Source organism: Megalops cyprinoides, chromosome 23 (genome assembly GCF_013368585.1).
Source record: "Megalops cyprinoides isolate fMegCyp1 chromosome 23, fMegCyp1.pri, whole genome shotgun sequence".
Lineage (NCBI taxonomy): Eukaryota > Metazoa > Chordata > Actinopteri > Elopiformes > Megalopidae > Megalops > Megalops cyprinoides.
The window spans coordinates 16,748,346-16,766,359 of record NC_050605.1 but is presented as its reverse complement, the minus strand read 5'-3'; the positions used below and the strand labels follow the sequence as shown (position 1 = coordinate 16,766,359).

General features: G+C 45.0%; 2 protein-coding genes across 2 annotated transcripts in view; one reads left to right on the top strand and one right to left on the bottom strand.

Moving 5' to 3' along the window:
• Window positions 1-337: 337 nt before the first annotated feature.
• LOC118770312 (V-type proton ATPase subunit E 1-like) lies at window positions 338-8,254 on the bottom strand. Its single transcript, XM_036517913.1, has 9 exons — window positions 7,957-8,254; window positions 4,359-4,424; window positions 3,864-3,973; window positions 3,129-3,195; window positions 2,905-2,994; window positions 2,641-2,709; window positions 2,414-2,508; window positions 2,134-2,221; window positions 338-1,626 (listed from the first exon to the last, which is right to left on the bottom strand). Exons 1-9 carry the CDS (start codon window positions 7,987-7,989, stop codon window positions 1,564-1,566), a joined length of 681 nt encoding a protein of 226 aa, XP_036373806.1. The 5' UTR covers window positions 7,990-8,254; the 3' UTR covers window positions 338-1,563.
• A 1,402-nt stretch (window positions 8,255-9,656) lies between these two features.
• Window positions 9,657-18,014, top strand: part of bcl2l13 (BCL2 like 13) — a 22,040-nt gene continuing 13,682 nt past the window's right edge. The window contains exons 1-3 of the mRNA XM_036518486.1: window positions 9,657-10,297; window positions 11,453-11,641; window positions 17,325-17,396. Of these exons, the coding sequence (XP_036374379.1) occupies window positions 11,515-11,641; window positions 17,325-17,396 (199 nt within the window). The 5' untranslated portion in view covers window positions 9,657-10,297; window positions 11,453-11,514. The remainder of the gene's footprint in view (window positions 10,298-11,452; window positions 11,642-17,324; window positions 17,397-18,014) is intronic.

Here is an 18,014-nt window from a genome sequence, read left to right as displayed (position 1 = left end):
TGAGGAGGTCAGTCATGATTGGTTATTTTTATTTTCACCGTCCAACTTGTTTTCGCCGCCAAACTTGTAAAGAGGCATGTTGTTTCCATAAGGATGTCCACTAGGTGGCGGCATTGATATTGATATAACGCTCACATGAATTATTTGTGTTTTCTTATATTGCCAGGTTTGAACATAAATGTGTATTTCACATTTCCTTATTAGGGATTTATATATAAACCCCCAATAAGGAAGGGAATGAATCTGAGTTTTAGATAGTCAGAGCTCTAGTAAATATGTTCAATTAAATGTGTAAAGGGGGAAAGATGGATAAAAAAAAAGACAACAAATAGCACTGTTATTGTTATTCATGTATACTTTCACATCAATATTTATTAGCATAACTTCGGCAGATGTAAATGCTTCAACAGGAAACAAAATAATAAAAAAGAGCAAAATATTTGTATGCTGTGATACATATTCTTAATCCACTTTTACACACAGTATGTAATAGGAAAAATGACAACCACCCCATTTCATCTCAATGAATAAATTAAATAGCGTTGTACATGTCAATCACACACACATACGCACACACACGCACACACAGTATTTAAGACAAGGAAGGTTTTTCATTTTCAATGTGTGAAGCTGAACTATGACAGCGGCTGGAAGCTGGATCTTCCACAGTGTGAGAGAACGTGTGGACCAGGACCCAGAAAACATTCAGGATGAAACCACGTCAGCATCCTTTCCAACTATTGAAAGTGATTTCATTGTGGTAAATGAGGGCAGGTCGTACCCACGAATGCACGGAAGTGGTAAAATGTACAGTACGCACTTAGTTTTATACAGGTGGATATGGTTGCTCACAGGTCAGAAGCTGCAGAAAAAAAAGAGTCTCGGTAGAACACTGCAACCTCTCATGCACGGCCATGCAGAGAGGAGACACACCTTTGCGCCACTGCGTGCGCGCAGGGGCTGCATCTACGGTGACATGTGAAGGAGCAGGAAATTCATCTTTATTTAGCATATCATCTTTCTCTCTCCCTTATATCCACAGCAACATGAACGCGTGCTCAATTGTTCTTTCACTCCCTTTAGATTCATAACACGTGGGAAGACGCCAGAAGGGGGGGTCAAAACCGACAGGACCAAACCGGTTTAGACCGGCTCATCTGAACCCACCTCGGATCATCCAATGGGCCCAGATCCCCACCCAAAACCCCTGACCCCTGACCCCTGCCCAGTCTCACACAACCAGTGCCACAGAAAACCCAGTTCCCAGTACATAAATGACCGCTTGCGCACAGATGTGTGTCTCCTCTGCTGTTTTTAAATGATCATTTTATGATTTTCCCTGACTGAAAAAAAAAAACGCACACACACACGGAGAAAACATCACGAAACAACAACGGAATAGTGCTCTTCCCACTTCTGAGCTAAACGCAGTTTGCTTCTTTACCGCACACACAGGGAATGAAATTCGGTACATATATATAGATATATAATAAAATAAACATCATCACAAACTCAGTGTGCTGCTTTTGTAGCTGTCCGCTCGTTTGTGACAAGAGGTGTCCGTTAATCCAGGAATTTGCGGTTCTGATTGGCTCCGAACAGTGCCACTCGGATTTCAGGCATCATCTGAAACGCAGGAGAGACTTTTCTGGTTAATGGGTAAAGGTAACTTGTGTAGGTACTAGTGTAACGTGCAGGAGGTCTACAGTCTATTAATCCGCAGATTCTAGTCAAAAGGAGTCCAGATTACATTACATTACATCATTGTCATTTAGTAGATGCTCTCATCCAGAGCCACTTACATGGGTTACAATTTTATCAATTTGCACAGCTGGATATTTACTGAGTTAATTATGGGTTAAGTACCTTGCCCAAAGGTACAACAGCAAAGCCCCATCAGGGCATCAAACCAGCAACCTTTTAGTTACCAGTCCTGCTCCTTACCACTACACCACACTGCTGCCCACTAAGATGAAGGAGTATAGCACATCTGAAACAACTGGAACTGAACCAAACCCACAAGCTGCCCTCTAAACATCCAGTGTAGCTTCGACAACCACAAAAATGCAATCCCCTTTCCTGTGCCCCCCCCCCCCAAAAAAAATGAACCTACGTCCCTCTGCCATACTGTACCTGCTGGGCCATGAGGTCCAGCCTGCTCTCCAGGGTGTTGGACACCTTGATCTTCCCGTCAGCATTGTAGATCTCAATGCCTCCAGAGCTGAGGAGACACACAGCACTGTTCAGACACCCGCTCACGGCCCAGCCAATCAGAATCATCCGTGCTGATCCGTGCAAAGGAACACTACACTTTGGACACACGATCTCAGTTTCTGGATATTGAATAATGAATAATTTGGTTATTAACTTCCATGGGCGATAAAGATGGGAAAAGCAATCGAAAGACTCCTACATATCTGAGGACAGGAAGTTGTCCTGATCGATGCGGACTTCGATGTTGTTCTTCACAGCAGCTTGGTAGATGGAGATGTTTTTCTGTACAGCGGCCTGAATCATGAAATTACACACACTGTCAAAATTCTGCCAGCCCTATCTCAAGCATACATGCACACACCCATGCACCTCTGCATAACAGGAAACACACTGCCAGGCAGAACTATGAGAGCGTGGTGTCCTGACCTGCACCAAGGCCAGATCCTGTTTGCGGCAGCGGATGGTCACTTTGGGCTCCAGCAGCTGGTAGAAGCCCTGGAAATGAAGCAGAGAGGGACTCAGAAAACTCACGCCATCACAGAGAGAAAGAGAGAGTGAAACACCAAGGTGCCACATCTGTAGTTTGACCACAACCCTCGCTGTTAGAGATAAGGTGGGATGGATGCAGCACACCTTGTCTCCCTGACACCGTGTGCTGGACATGATCGTGAAGGCGAGGAGTGATCGTACCTGCAGCATCAGCCCCTCCATCAGGGTCTGGTACCTCGCCGGGTCCTTGGCGACTTTGGCGAGCCTCTGGCGGGCCTCATTCAGCAGGTCCTGAACAGACGCAGAGAGAGAAAGACGCCGAGGGAGATCACGTTTAACGAAGGTACAACATCTGAAAGTTTGCGCTGGTAGGTCATTATTGAACGTTATCATCATCATCCAATCATAACAAGAGAGCCACGCACCGAGATCATATCATCACGAGCCTTCAGCACCTTCAGCCTGGCCTGGTTCATCAAGTTGGACATCTGACTGTGGGGGGAAAGGGTTAAAGCACTGTCAGCAATGCAGAAACATGGTTAAAACCCCTGAAAGGCGAGGGTTAATGGTTGTTTATGATGTCACTATTATTCAGAGGTGTGCTATTACAAAAGAGGAAGTGATGCGAAACACAGATGGCACTTAATAAATGAGGAAATTCATATATACTCTTAAAATGGGGCTGCCCATTCTCAGACGTGTGGAGTGCCTGGATGTGCTGTTGCCTCTTCAGTCAGTGTTTCGGATTGTCTTTTCACTGATTTTAATTGAATGCGGTGGCCTTGCCGTTTGCCTTGACTTTGTTTTTCGCGGGCAGGTGTTTTTCGTTTCAGTAAGCTGGTGCCCACACTTTCATCATGTAGGGTTTTAGTGTGATTCCCTCAGACTTCAGTCACTCTAGAAACTGTAACACTTTTCTGTAGGTACACAGCTGATCACAGCGGTTATCTGAGAAGTGATGCAAGTGACCAGCAAGGAGTCTGTTAAACATGATATATAATATATACACGATATGTATGCATAATTTGCACTTAGAGGGATAATTACCACAAATGGCAAATGGCACACATAGCTTTACATTTTACAGTCTGCATTACAGCCTTAGCTTAGATGGTAATGTTAATGCTTTATGCAGCTCTGGCTATGGGGAGCACACTAACATTTTCTTCTGCTGCTCGATCTGCTTCTCCTTCTTCTCGTAGTATTCCATGATCTTCAGCCTCTGGGTCTGCACCAGACGACCCTTTTCGATGTTGAACTCTTCCTCGGCCTGCAGGGGGAGACACACACAGCCATCTACAAACACTGCCATTCATTCATTCATTCATTTGGTGAGCTCAATGAGGGACACTTACAGAGCTCACATATCAGCCATTCACACACCCCACATTTACTGAAGCTTTGCTTCATGACACGTTTTCAAGTTTTTTATATTTACAGATTTTAAGAAGACTTGCTTAAGCTGTATTTATGTAGAAAATGTTTATGTCGAATGATGCATAACCAGGGGACTGCCCGTACTGTAACATTATTAGATAAGTGTTTCACATTCACCACTGACAGTATCCCATTCCTGTGCGTATGAAGTTACAGGAGTGCAAGTAAGAAGAATCCAGTGTGTGAGAATCCATTTTAAAGCCAGCTCGGTACAGTACCTTGGCATCAATCTCCTCTGCCTTCTCATTGGCCTCCTGCTCGATGAAGGCCATCATGTGCTTGATCTGTGCAGTAGAGAGAGAGGGAGAGAGGGAGAGAGAGAGACAGTGAGGGGGAGGGAGAAAAGGAGAAGGGGAGGGAGAGAGAAAGAAAGAGAGAGAGGGAGAGAAGTTGAGATTCATTGTTAAGGTTTAATGAAAAATGACAGGTCAGCGTTAATGATGCACAAGTGAGTGAGAGCTTGTCTTCATGCAGCTGCAACATCAGACACCCCACTTACTCCACTGCTATCACAGTGGATGTCATCAGCTTCCAGCAATTCGCTCCTACACATTCAACAAAGTCCACATTATTTACTTTATATGTACAGACTGAAGCAAACAGCACTGGGGCTTCAAAACTCTGCTTTAATATTGCCTAATATCATCTGTGTTATGCAAGGCAGTAACGAAGGTCAGTTTCATGCATATTCCTCACACATGGAGGCCCAGCCGGTATTAAACACAAAATGACACGGGGATTATTGGGCTAAGCTTTATTAAGATGGACACATTCTCAAATGGGCCCAGGAGTTAGAGCCGAGAGAAGCAGAGAGCCATCCTGTGAAATACTGAATGAGTAAGAGACTATGGCACACAGTGCATTCATTAAAGCTCTCTCTATCCTTCACGGTGCCACTGAGGTGAGGAATGTGCTCGCTTGCTGTATACAGTGACTGAACGCTACAGCCCTGCCAAGGCAGCTTGCCGTCACCTCAATGGTATGCCAGTGTGGAGTGTCCACCTTATAGAGAGCTGAACCCGTGTTTCTTGGCGTATGCCACAAACAAGATCTCAGTTACATATGAAAAGAGTCCAATTCACAAACCACACTGCAGCCAAGTGCAAAGTTACATTACATTATCATCATTTATCAGTGACTTGCACAGTCCATCTAAATAAAGTGGTGTGAAAAGTTGCATAAACAGGACACCACTACCCTCAAGTGAACAAGCCTCAGTGCCAGACATAGTGCTGAGATCACAAATATGTGCCTATATTGACAAAATAAACTAACTGAGCACTGATCTCTAAAATGTGTTGTTTAATATACAGATCTCTCCAAGGCAATATTTTAAGCATATAGTGAAGGAATGATTTTCTGAACTGATTTCACCAAACAAGGCGCTGACAGACTGTGAGCTGCTCCAAACACAGCAGTGTCAATTAAACGCGCAGACATGGGGATGGCCTTCCTCTGCCCTGTTCAAACAGCCCTGTCGAAACAGGAGGACCTAAGCCTCAAACCCAGGACTGGGCTGTGCCATGCACCAACGACGACCAACAACGACCAAAAAACCAGACGCCCACGGTGGCAGGACACAACTGGTTTCATTCCACTGGGGTAGGGGGCGTTTTTCCCAGCCAGGGTTTCCTTTCATACCGCTCCCGGGACCCTGCGACTCGTCTGGCACCTACGAACCACTCAGACGATGTCGGGGAGATGTGCCTGTCCTCCGTTTGGCGTGTGTTTGACGTGAAGTTTGAAAAACGGTTGCAGTCGGTGCGCCTGTTTATTGGATGATTGTGTTCTCTATGCCTTAGCGGTCCCGCCAGAGCACAGAAGATGCTGCAGTGAGACGAGTCTAATGCTCAATTAGCTCCACAATTAGAGGTAAATAAGGGGAATATATGCAAAAAAGAGATAGGTATAACTGCCTATAATATCAATTACTGAGACGCAAATATCCACAGGACAGTTGCAATGTTGTGCACTTAACCATAGTATATACATGACGAGTTTGTAAGAAACGTCAGAGGAATTAAAATGGGACTGGTGCATTCTGTGTGATTTACATTTACATTTATTTATTTAGCAGACGCTTTTATCCAAAGCGACTTACAAAAGTGCATACAGTAAGTACAGCGACAGTACGGGGACAGGATGTGTACAGTTCCACAATGAGACAGTTCTCAGCTGAGAGCAAGGTCTGTTTGAGGACACAGTACTATCAGTGATAAAATGGAGTATACAGTTAACCGGTATGTAATGACAGGTAATCAACCATACCACTAAATCTGAACCCAATCAGTGCATGACAGATAAACAACACATTCAAATAGGAAATATGAACGCAATAAAACGTTAAAGCACTGTCACAGTTTGAACTGGAAACAGTTCATACTGCCCAGTTCCTCTTCACTCAGAATCATGGGGTTTCCATGTGACAACGACTCATGATTCCTCTTTTAACTGATACAATATGGTCATACCCTGGTTTGTCTGAGAAGTGAGCACGACTTGAAAAAACTGGTACATGCAAGCAGATTTGTTGGATACATACTTAAGTATGTATCCATGCAGATTTGTATGGACACATACTTACAATACATATTGCCTAGTTATACAGCCACAAGCCCCTTTTCCACTTAATTTCTCAAATAGTGACAATTCCGTTGTGCAATCTTCATATTGTTTTCCTCATCTGAAATCAACAGCAGAATGTCCATTGCAGAGATGGTGCCATTCCACAAACTCAGTCCCAGTTCAAATCCTACTACAGATAGAATCAATTTCACACCAATTTGATTCTTATCCCTGCCTAATCCATTCCAGTTCACAGAATTCTGCAGTTTGTTTAACTCACCAAAGTAGCTACAGCACAACACAGCTATGAATGCATTTATCTATGTGTCCTTCACAGTTCAAGATTTTGTCCCAAAGGTACCAAAAAAGGATGTTTCCAAGTATGCAAGAGAGTAAACAAAAATCAATTCGTTTAAAGTTGCTTTTACAAATTGCTTGCTAGTAATAGAATTTAAATGGTTAAATTCCTCAAACAAGCACTTAAGATTCCAGAAGTACTGACAAGCACAATACAAACTATTTTCTTAATGAAAATACTTTCAATAATCAATCTTTCAGGTGTTAAATGTTTTACCCGGGAATAGGTTTAAACAGATAATTTCCTAAACATCAATTCATTTTAATGCGGACTCTGGATCTTCCGCATTGCAATGAAAAATTCTCCACTTGGTCACATGAGTTTGACTATATAATTTCAATCATATTGGAGGGAACTGACCACAGAGCTGACCCAACATTGTCAGCATTCCGTTAACTACTGCGTTAAAACGCCAAAACGTGGGAGTACACACTTAACCAGAGCAGCTGCACTAAATACATGACGACTTGCTGCTATCAACATGGAAAAGTTATGTTACCCCAATGAGAGAAATAACCAACTGTAATATTAAAGGGTTCACTGTTCTTTCAGCGGAATGTTACTAGTACGCTAGCTTGCTTTTCAATACAATAAAAATCAGCACAGTCTCCAAATTACGCAAATCTATACATGCATTGGCGTCAAAGCAACACCAACCAGTACAGAATAAACACTGATTCTTAAATCATGTAAGGTTCGCTGACGTAACATTCATCATATTAGCTACCTTGCTAACAGTTAGCTATAGTTAGCCAGACAGGTAGCTAGAGTTATTTAACTCTCGAGAGAAAAATGCACAATCTAATTTTACAAATTGACAGCTAAACAGCGAGACCCTTTGTGAGCTGCGAGCAATGAAGGTCAAGTCTTGTTAATTCACGCATCCACGATACCTGTTTCTGTACGTCGGCATCACTGAGCGCCATGGTCGTAGTGTTAAGAGGATTTCAGGCAACCCCAGAGGTATCTAGCTAGATTTCGTTGAAAAGGGATGGATCCCGGTGGCTTTTGCACGCGATATGAAAGCAGCTTGCTTGCTAAATTTATTTTGCAGCGATCTGGTCAATGTTTTCGTCACGTTGTCTACTCCTCGGCTGCCAAACCTTTTCCTATGCGAATGACAAGGCAACGGAGTGTTTTTTTTAATTGCCGCAGTCACGATCGTCCAGGCTAGATCAGCTGATTCACAAGCAGCTCCTATCACGTGATAAACATTTCCGGGTGAGGTGCCTTTCTCTTGCGAGGACAAACCTCGGCCAATCAGCGTCGATTGCGCGTTGTACGCTGTATGTGGCGGGTGGGCTTAACATGCTAAGGTGTAACGCGTTATCTGGTTGGCAAGTTGTATTAATTGTTATACAAAACACAATTATAAAATAATTATGAAGCCCTTATATCTGCAGTGTAAAGATGAAGAACTAAAACTTCTGAAGTTTAAACCGCAAGGAAGACAACTGGTAACTTTTCCGTAGGTAATCGTAACAAAACTGGAGTGTTCTGCGTTACAATGTGTAAGGTCTGGTACTGTTTGTGACTTTCGACAAGATTATATGCGCAATTCTTTTAAGCCTTCTGATAATAAAGCACCCCTCATCTATACCAACCACTACCGAAATGCATAGCCATAGAAAGAAAAATATGCACATGCGTGTATGGCAGTAGTGGAGATCACTGCTAGGTTATGGTTGTTTTCGGTTAAAATAACACATAGATCTTCCATAACTTATTGATAGCCACATGGATATAAAATCAAGTGTATTTCTGTTATATCCCGAAACAACTGAATTCCATCCTGCTTTTTCATTGGTTAGGCAAAGGGTTGGGTCAGGCCATTCTAAAGGAGATTGAAACTACTGATGGTTGACCGATGTTTGAAGTTAATTGTGTGCTACATTGTGTCATATTTTAGCGCCTTTTAGAAACCAATTACATAACATGTTGTAAATTACAGACAATAACACGGTTAACACATTCATAGAATTTGTAGTTACAATAATCTAGAGCTGTTTCCGTAACAAGTATTTCATGTTAATAACTGCAAAACTCTATGCTATTACAATTAATTTAAAAACAAAAAATAAAAATGTCTGCCTTAATTATTTCCACAACTTGGTTCAGTTTAATTTATTAACAGAGCGATGCCATGAACAATTAAGCGAATTTTTTTTTATTCTCATTCAGAATCTCTCGTAATTGCTTGCCTTAATTTGAAATAGGCCTGGTGTTGCTCTATTCTTATGGAATCTTCGTGACGTAATACTATTACGAAGACCAAAACAGAATGAATGGGCCACTGGGTGGCAGCATGCCCTTCGTAGTTCCTATTTGTTTCAATACTCAACGTGTCAGTTGTACCCGATTGTTAGAAACGCTTATATCGTAATTATGAATCATGAATGACCGAATCAATTTAATGGAATCGCGTTGTCTAAGTCAGAGCTTGTGGTATTGCGTGTTGTTTTTGTTTGCGCGGCGTTATGCTAAATAATTAACCAACAACAAATGAAAATGAACTGCGGGCTTAGCAGCATTACATGAAATTATATACGATGCTGCCAGTTAATCCACTTACGGAGAATGTTCAGGACGCGTATAAAAGCAAGGTCACCTTTCACTGGAGGTGATTTTAAGCCTATCCATCAACCATGCTTTAGAGGACTTTTGACATGTGACAATGAGCCGTACGAGGATATTTTTGCTTATTGTGAAAGAAGCGTGGCGTGCATTCTTCGCAAACGTGTGTGTTTGGCATGCCTTTCCGTTTTAATTTTGTAATCTCGATGTGGGCAAATGTGTTCGCGTGCTACGCCCTTTGACCTCCACACCCCTTAAACAGTTGCCGTGTGAAGTGTTGCGCCTCTGTCCTGCCCCGCATGATGGCTGCCCGGACTCCAAATTAGGAACCGGTGGGACATATACATACATACTTAACATACAGACCGTCCATCCCGGAGGGGGAAGTGTTTGATTTGCGTTCTACCAAGCGACACCAACGGAAAAAGGGTTAGCTAGCCAGCTAGCTAACTAACTGTCGTGGAGGGGAGGCGGCGTGCTTCATGTTCCATAGCACGTCTTTTGTGCGGACTGAAATTGCCGTTCAAGTGCAGGAAATGAGAGTGGCTGGCTAACGGAATTGCACGGCTGTTTCTCGCGGATACGGCTATCGTTACATTTTGATTTGCACTTCGTTGGGAGATCTCAATTGTGGGGGAAAAACGATAAGGGTGAACAACGGTAGGTGTGGTTATGGGTAGGAAGGGGAACATCAATGATAGTGGACAATGTGGATACAATCGCCTCCTACTTCTGCGCCGTGTGCGTGTAAAGCTAGCTAAATAACCAACGTGCGTGGACAGAATGTACTTTTCAGTTTGTAAATGCCTGTGGAACTTATGTCGTGTTATATGGACAAAGTAAACCTTGCTCTTTAGCTAATCTAGCTATTGTTGTAACTAGCTAACTAGTTAGCTTGCTAGTTCGCCGACAAAATATTATGTAATAGCTGTTATTGTCCTCAGTCATTGCTATGCGTGCTGTACAGTTTTTGCAGTATTATGATCCTTAGCTATTCGAGTTCACTTATTTGTTCGTCTTGGTCATTAAAATATAATGAATATAACTCATGCACAGTGTCTTAACTCGTGTCCTTGCATTGACAGAAGACTTTTTTAAAACAGGAATTTCGCTGAGAATGCTAGATGGATACTTGTACATTGTAGGTAGCTGAGTTAAATCTTATAGATGACATCTTTTTTTTTATGAAGCGCCTTATGTACCGTGATATGAATAGTATAAGAACATACCATATTCGCGCTGTGCATAAACGGATTTTGAATGACAACTGGTGCTACAAGGTCTCAAATTAGCGTAACACGTGTCAGCCTAGGCCCCACATGAAATGCAACACCTTCGCCGTTGTCACCGTATGCAGCTTTGCCTGTTGTGAAACGCGGTTGCCAGACGATAAGAGTTTTTAAATGTGACTCTTCGCTGGCTGACAAAGCTACTTTCTGCCTGTTCTGATCATTGATTGCTGAAGTCTCCCTTATTTTGTCCAGCTCGCACTTTGGCATTCTTCTATCTTGAGTCAGTATAGTGTTAAGATCAGTACCTACTAGTTATGTTATTTATATGGTAGTCCATTAATCTGAACATTAAGTTAATGTAGTTATATTCCGTTGATTGATATTGTCACGTGTGATTAGTTTTCTCCCCAAACTGAAGTCTGCCCTCTCTGAATAGTTTAACCTGAACTTCAAGGGCAAGGGGGAGCTTTCTAACTTTGTCCGCAGTAACATTGTAAACATCCTGTTCTTTTTTTATGAAGCTTCAGAAAAAAATGATGTGGATTTTTGTCCTGATCAGTTGTACTTTTTTGGTTGTCTTCAGGGAGACTTGAATAGTTTGGATTTGACTGTGCATGCTCCTGTAAGCCAGACAGTCTTCTTCCAATGGCTGCTACTGACTCCACCGCTGTGCCTGAGGGTTTCCACTACGAGACCAAATATGTCGTCCTCAACTACCTGGGCTTGCCCCCACCCTCCAGGCCTCAGGGAGCACAGGGCACTGCTGCTGAAGGTAAGGGGAGAGGGGTGGGGTGTGGTGGGGTGGGGGGGGGGGGGGGGGGGGGGGGGGTAACATGTGACTTCGAAAGGAAGGGAGAGGGCAGACAGTGCAGGCAAGGTGCCCATCCCTCTCTTCAGTTCCTCATTTTTAAAAAAAGAGAGCTGTCACAATCTCTGGCACGAAAATAGACAGGGTGGCTCCGCAAACCAAGCCTGCCGGTTCCTGCTCTGTTGGAATTTTTTTTCCTTTTTCATCCGTGTCCTCATGGAATGAGCATTCCCCTAAACACTGTGCCATTCAGTGTCTCGGATTCTTTCCGGAAGACTCAGCTGGAGTCGGTAGGAACCATGTGACATGAGGCCACGTGTAGCAGTTGTTCCCCCAAGTGACTCAGGATGGGGTGTCATAGCTGTGGTGGAGGTCAGTCGTCAGGTGGACTTTCCGTGCAGTTGTTGGCCATATTAAATTGCTTGTATTTCTTCCAGGGTTTACATTACATTACATTACTGTCATTTAGCAGACATTCTTATCCAGAGTGACTTAGATACGTTGCAATTTTTATCCATGTATACAGCTGGATATTTACTGAGGCAGTTGTGGGTTAAGTACCTTGCTCAAGGGTACCGCAGCAGCGCACCAGCGGGGAATAAAACCAGCAACCTTTTGGTTACGAACCCTGCTCCTTACTGCTATTGCTGCACTACCGCCCCAGCTTGATCAATACATCAATGGAAAACGAAGTGGTAATGCACACTGTTGCTTGAGATCAGTGATTCTGAGGGTACCGTCCTCTCCTTTGTTTTGTGTGCAGTTGCTACCAGCATGCACTTGAACCGTGCAACTCCTGGTAACACCTGCTGCCCCAGAAGCAAAGACAAGACTGAGGTCTGTGGCATCTTCTGCTTACAGCCAGGCGAGTGTGTTTAGCCTGAACACAGCGTGGGTAGGGGACCATGGCAGCGGTAATCGCGCTGTTCAACTCCTAGTGCGCTTGCCTCTCCTCCATATGGGCTGCCTTGCAGGCTGCCGGGCTCTGACACCGAGGACACGTGGAGCGTGCACTCCACTGATGCAGGCGGGACTTGTGCAAAGCATGCTGGGTAGTGTGGACCTGCAGGCCTGTTGAAAGCTGTAGAAAGATCTTACTTGTACGTTACAGGTCTGTTTTATTGTGATCGATATTTTATCTGGAGTGATGTCAGTTTGAACCAAGGGATCAGTTAGTCTGTCACAGAAGAGTAGAGATTATTGTAAACTATTCGTTTCCCCTGAGGAAGATGTGTTTACTCAGTGACCTGTCACGCATTTCCTCCCAGAGGAAATAACTTTCTGTGCTTCGGGCAGTGAAGCAGAGGAGCTCAGCTTTGGTTCTAAAGAGCTGAAAAAGTGCCTGGATTCTGTTGTGTCTTTATAACCCAAATCAACTTAAATTGCTGCCTTATCGACTCCATTCAAATTGTGTCCCTGCTTGCTGTTGCGATACTGGGGTAAGAGAGAGGCCCATAAAGCTGCCAGAGTTCTGTCTCGGGAGGCAGAAACTGTGGACTCCTGCGGTAACGTGTTGTAATAAAACTTGCCTTGCTCACAGTGCCAGCTGCAGTCAGGCCAGGTTTGCCCGCTGTTGTTGTGTACATGCAGTGTTGTGTCCTGAAACGGATGTGCCCAAGTATTTAAAGACGGAACAGCATTGCATAGGCGCGTGGAGCAGCCCCATACCCGTGTCATTTCAACATCGAGGAGGGGTAACTCGAGCAATGAAAGACGAGGGCTCCAGCGGTAATATGAAACTTGGCTCTTTTTTTCCATTATAAAGTGATAAAAGGTCATAAAGCTAAAGGGCAAACACTCATTGTTACGGTGTGTTCATCTGTCCTGTAGTGTCTTTGCTTCGCAGGCTGCTTTGTGAGAGCAATGCCAGAATGACCTCAGGATGTGGCTGTTCTGTATTCATTGCACAGTTTTAACAGTTCAGTACAAAGAAAACTGACTTGTCAAGCTCCAAAATAAATGATGTGATGAGGTCTGTAGCAGGAGCTCTAACTCTTGTCTGTGAATGATCCATTTTCTGATCATATCCTGATAGTTCTTCTGCAGCGTTGGCCAGTATTGCTCTGGATAAGGCCATTAAGGCAGTTGAACCTTACTGTGGTGGATATATATTGCAGTATATTACATTCCGTTACATAATTCCATTTAGCAGACACTCTTATCCAGCAACTTACGTAGTATTGCACATTATCCATTTATACAGCTGAATATTTACTGTGGCAATCTAGGTTAAGTATCTTGCCCAGGGGTACAACAGCAGTGGCCCAGTGGGGAATTGAACCTGCAGCTTAGTTACGAGCCCTGCTCCTTACCACTGCCCCTCACTGCCTTGTTATATATATGTATGTATGTGTATGTACGTGAACGTGACATTCTCTTAACAGTGACTTGAGATGAGATTCAGTGAGTAGGAGGATGCCTTCTGTTAGTGTCCTCAATACACTTGATTGGCCAGGCAGTGGACATTTGAACAGAGTGAGTGTATGCGTCAGCCACATAAACCAAAGTTTACCACAGTAGCGTGGCTGCAATTCAGCATTAAAGGTATGAGCAGGGCAGCTTCACTTGAGGGACAGGAAGTCAGGGATTTCTAGGTTTCCTCGCCGATCGATGTAGAATATGAATGAGGGCGTCCCTCTGTGCTTAATGAAATTCCTGGCTGCGGCACTTTTTAAAAATGGAAAGCAGAACTGTGTCTTTCCTCTTTCTCCTCCGGGTCTGGAATGAGGGAGACGGAGACGAGAGAGAGAGAGAGAGAGAGAGAGAGTGAGAGAGGGAGAGAGTGAGAGAGGGAGAGAGGGAGAGAGAGAGAGAGGGAGAGAGAGAGAGAGAGAGAGAGGGAGAGAGAGAGAGAGATGAGTGCGTGAGCCCCGCTTTCCGCTCGGCCTGTTTCGCGTTCTGACAGGCTGTCGTGTGCAATCACTGTCGGATTACTCACGCGAGCGGCCGCCACTGCAGGCCAGCTCTGCCCAACTGCTGAACCAGCAGCCAGACTGGGGGAAAATGTCAACCGCTCTGTGTGTATATGTGTGTGTGTGCGCGCGCGCATGAGTGGGTGCATTTGTGTCTTAGCCAACCTGTGTGTGAGTTTGTTTGTGTAAAAGAAGAGAATTGTGGGGGCATCATCTTGATATCATTCCACAGACTGGACTGGGGGGAGGGTTAGGGTTAGGGCTGAGTGTGTGTGTGTGTGTGTGTGTGTGTGTGTGTGTGTGTGTGTGTGTGTGTGTGTGTGTGGGGTGGGGGATTAGGGTTAGGGCTGTGTGTGTGTGTGTGTGTGTGTGTGTGTGTGTGTGTGTGTGTGTGAGTGTTGGGGTGGCGGGTGAGTTAGGGTTAGGGCTGTATGTGTGTGTGTGTGAGAGAGAGAGTGTGGGGGTTTAGGGTTATGACAGCACGTGTGTGGGGGTGGATAGGGTTAGAGCTGTGAGTGTGTGGGGTGGGGGGTTAGGGTTATGACAGTACGTGTGTGGGGGTGGATAGGGTTAGAGCTGTGAGTGTGTGGGGTGGGGGGTTAGGGTTATGACAGTACGTGTGTGGGGGTGGATAGGGTTAGAGCTGTGAGTGTGTGGGGTGGGGGGTTAGGGTTATGACAGTACGTGTGTGTGAGTGTGGGGGTGGATAGGGTTAGAGCTGTGTGGGGTGGGGGGTTAGGGTTATGACAGTACGTGTGTGTGAGTGTGGGGTGGATAGGGTTAGAGCTGTGAGTGTGTGGGGTGGGGGGTTGGGGTCAGGGCTGTGTGTCTGTGTGTGTGTGTGTGTGTGAGTGTGTGGGGTGGGGGGTTAGGGTTAGGGGTATGTGAGGAGGGGGGTGTAGCTCGGTTGCTGCCCTGCCTTATGTCTGCATCTCGGCTGGTTCCTGCTTCCAGCTGCAGAATGAGTGGAGCGCGGCAGCATTGAATTAACAAACAGCTGGCACGCTAACAGCAAGAATAACAATGAATGACTTCCCATTCATCTGCTCTCTCTTCCTCTCTCCCCCCTCCCTCTCTCACACATCCCTTTCGTCACATCTTGAACGGCTCAATGGCTGTTTCTGTGTGGGTATGCGGAGTGGTGGCTTGCTGCCATCCCTCTCGTCTTCCCGGGCGTCTTCAAGCCGCCGATGCCCTGTGCCGTGAATAATCCAGCAGCGTGTGAATGCGCGCTGCCTGCAGCTGCACGTGTTGCCTTGGATGGATGTGATGGAAGCTGAGAGAGGGAGGTGTGAAGGGGTTGGGGGGCGGGAAGGGATGTGTGAGTCATAAGGCGTAGGTCGATCAAATGGTGCGGACCGGTCTGTGACGGCTGCGTGCCGTGTTTGAAGTGCACACAGCGCTGTTATTGCAACAAGACCTCCCCCTGCAAAGGCGTTTCCCCGCTGCTGTGTACGTGAGGGTCTCATGTTGAACGCAGTTGACTACGTTGCGTAAAAAGGTTGACCCCTGTGGACGTGTGTCCTTGTGTAGGTTCTTTGCTCCTGTTTGCCGCCTTTTGAACTTTGCCCGGATGTCTGTTTTAACACCAGGTAAATCATTCTATATATCTATAGGCTTACTCTCAACATGCAGTTATTACAACATCTTGGACTTGCAGTTCCAGAGGACAGGTCCCTGTACAGAACAGCTAATCATGGCTGCCCTGGACTTGTGACTTTGCCCGCTGGTGCTCAGGCAGGTATGGAGACCTCAGTGCTGGTCGGCTCTCTGCATGGAATGGGTGCTGACAGGGGCAGAGACTGTCACTTTCTGCTAATTCAATTTTACATTTAAAATAGAGTCTAAAAGGCACAGAGGAGTGGTTGGATGGAACACAGTCTAGCGTTAGGGTGGATTTCAGCAGCCAAACATCTGACTCTGGAGAAACACATTGTGCTGTTCAGATATGCAAGGACGCGATCACACTTGTCCAACGGCGCTCCTGGCCCGTCACACGCGCCCAGACAGACAGCAGTGCCTCCAGGCCCCCGGTGCAAGCAGTGATTTGGCGCGTTTTTGATTAGTGAAGACCAGATGTCAAGCAGGGATGGAGTGTTTTGTATTAATTAGGGTTGGATGCTGATCAGTGATGTTTAATTTGTCAGGGGTAGAAGGTGGTCATTAATGCAATATGTGTATGATTAGTTAGGACTGGATGGTGAGCAAGGATGGGCTGTGTTGGTTTAGTTAGGCCTGAATGGTGCTGTGATGCTAGTTGTTTTTTTTATTATTCATCACAACAGTAAATCATATTAACATCACCTGATCTGATGATTATCCAAATTGTATTATGCTGCAGTAGGCCAGGACAGTGTAAATCCATCGTCCGTAGCCCTGCACCACACCTATGACAGGTCACAAGCACCTTGAAGGATAATTGCATTCTTGAATAATTTCATTCTGTTTGAACATCAGTGAATATGCACATGGAAAATTCCAGACATAATGCTGAGGTTTTGCTCCAGTCTTCTCCACACAAACACACCTACACATCCTGTGGTGCCCATGCAACGCAGCAAGACAACGATAAAAGCATACACGCTCATAATCACGCTCATATGATCGAACATCATACACAGACATCACACACCCTTAAAGGGTTTATTGAAGGTTCGTTGAAGGTTCATTGCATTGCGTTGTTGCGTGGCTGCCGTTGCCTGTGTTTTAGTGTGTCTCCTGTGATCCTCCCACAGCAGAGAGGAGCGGCGGCGTAAAGGCGCAGATCGAGGAGGAGCTGAGGCGACTGGAGGAGGAAATCTCTGCCTGTGAGTGAGAGGGCGCTACCACGCTCACTGCCAAAGCAGGACGTACCCGCGCGCGCATACGCACGCATACGCACGCACGCACGCGCACGCACGCTCACCCGTTACACACGCTGCGCACGTACGCCTGGCATCTCACTGAACGAAACTTTCCAAATATCTCAAACACAGCTTGGTTTATTTTGTGTATATATACTTAGCCTTCTTTAACAGTGGTTCAATTTGAATCAAGTGTAGACATCACTAAGTGTTAGTGATGGTTAAACATAATGTGAAGGTAAAGAGGAGTGAAAGAATGTAAAAATGCGTAATCAACTGTGAGCATTGCATAATCTGTGCCTGAAAAGCTAGGACTCATTTGCACATATATTTTATTAATACCCAGTAAAACTATGTGTATTTTTGCATTTCTGCATTCTTTAACTGCAGTCTGGCTACTGTTTATTTGGCAGATTAATTTGCAAGCACAAACCCCTCAAGCAGATGTGAAGCAAAGTGAAGTCAAGTGTTTTTCAGATGTCTCTGTTGGCTTTAAAATGCCGTAACCGTCACCAGCTGAAGTGCTACCAGCAGGCACTCTAACAAACTTGTCAGATGAATCTAATGCACGGACCTGTTTCA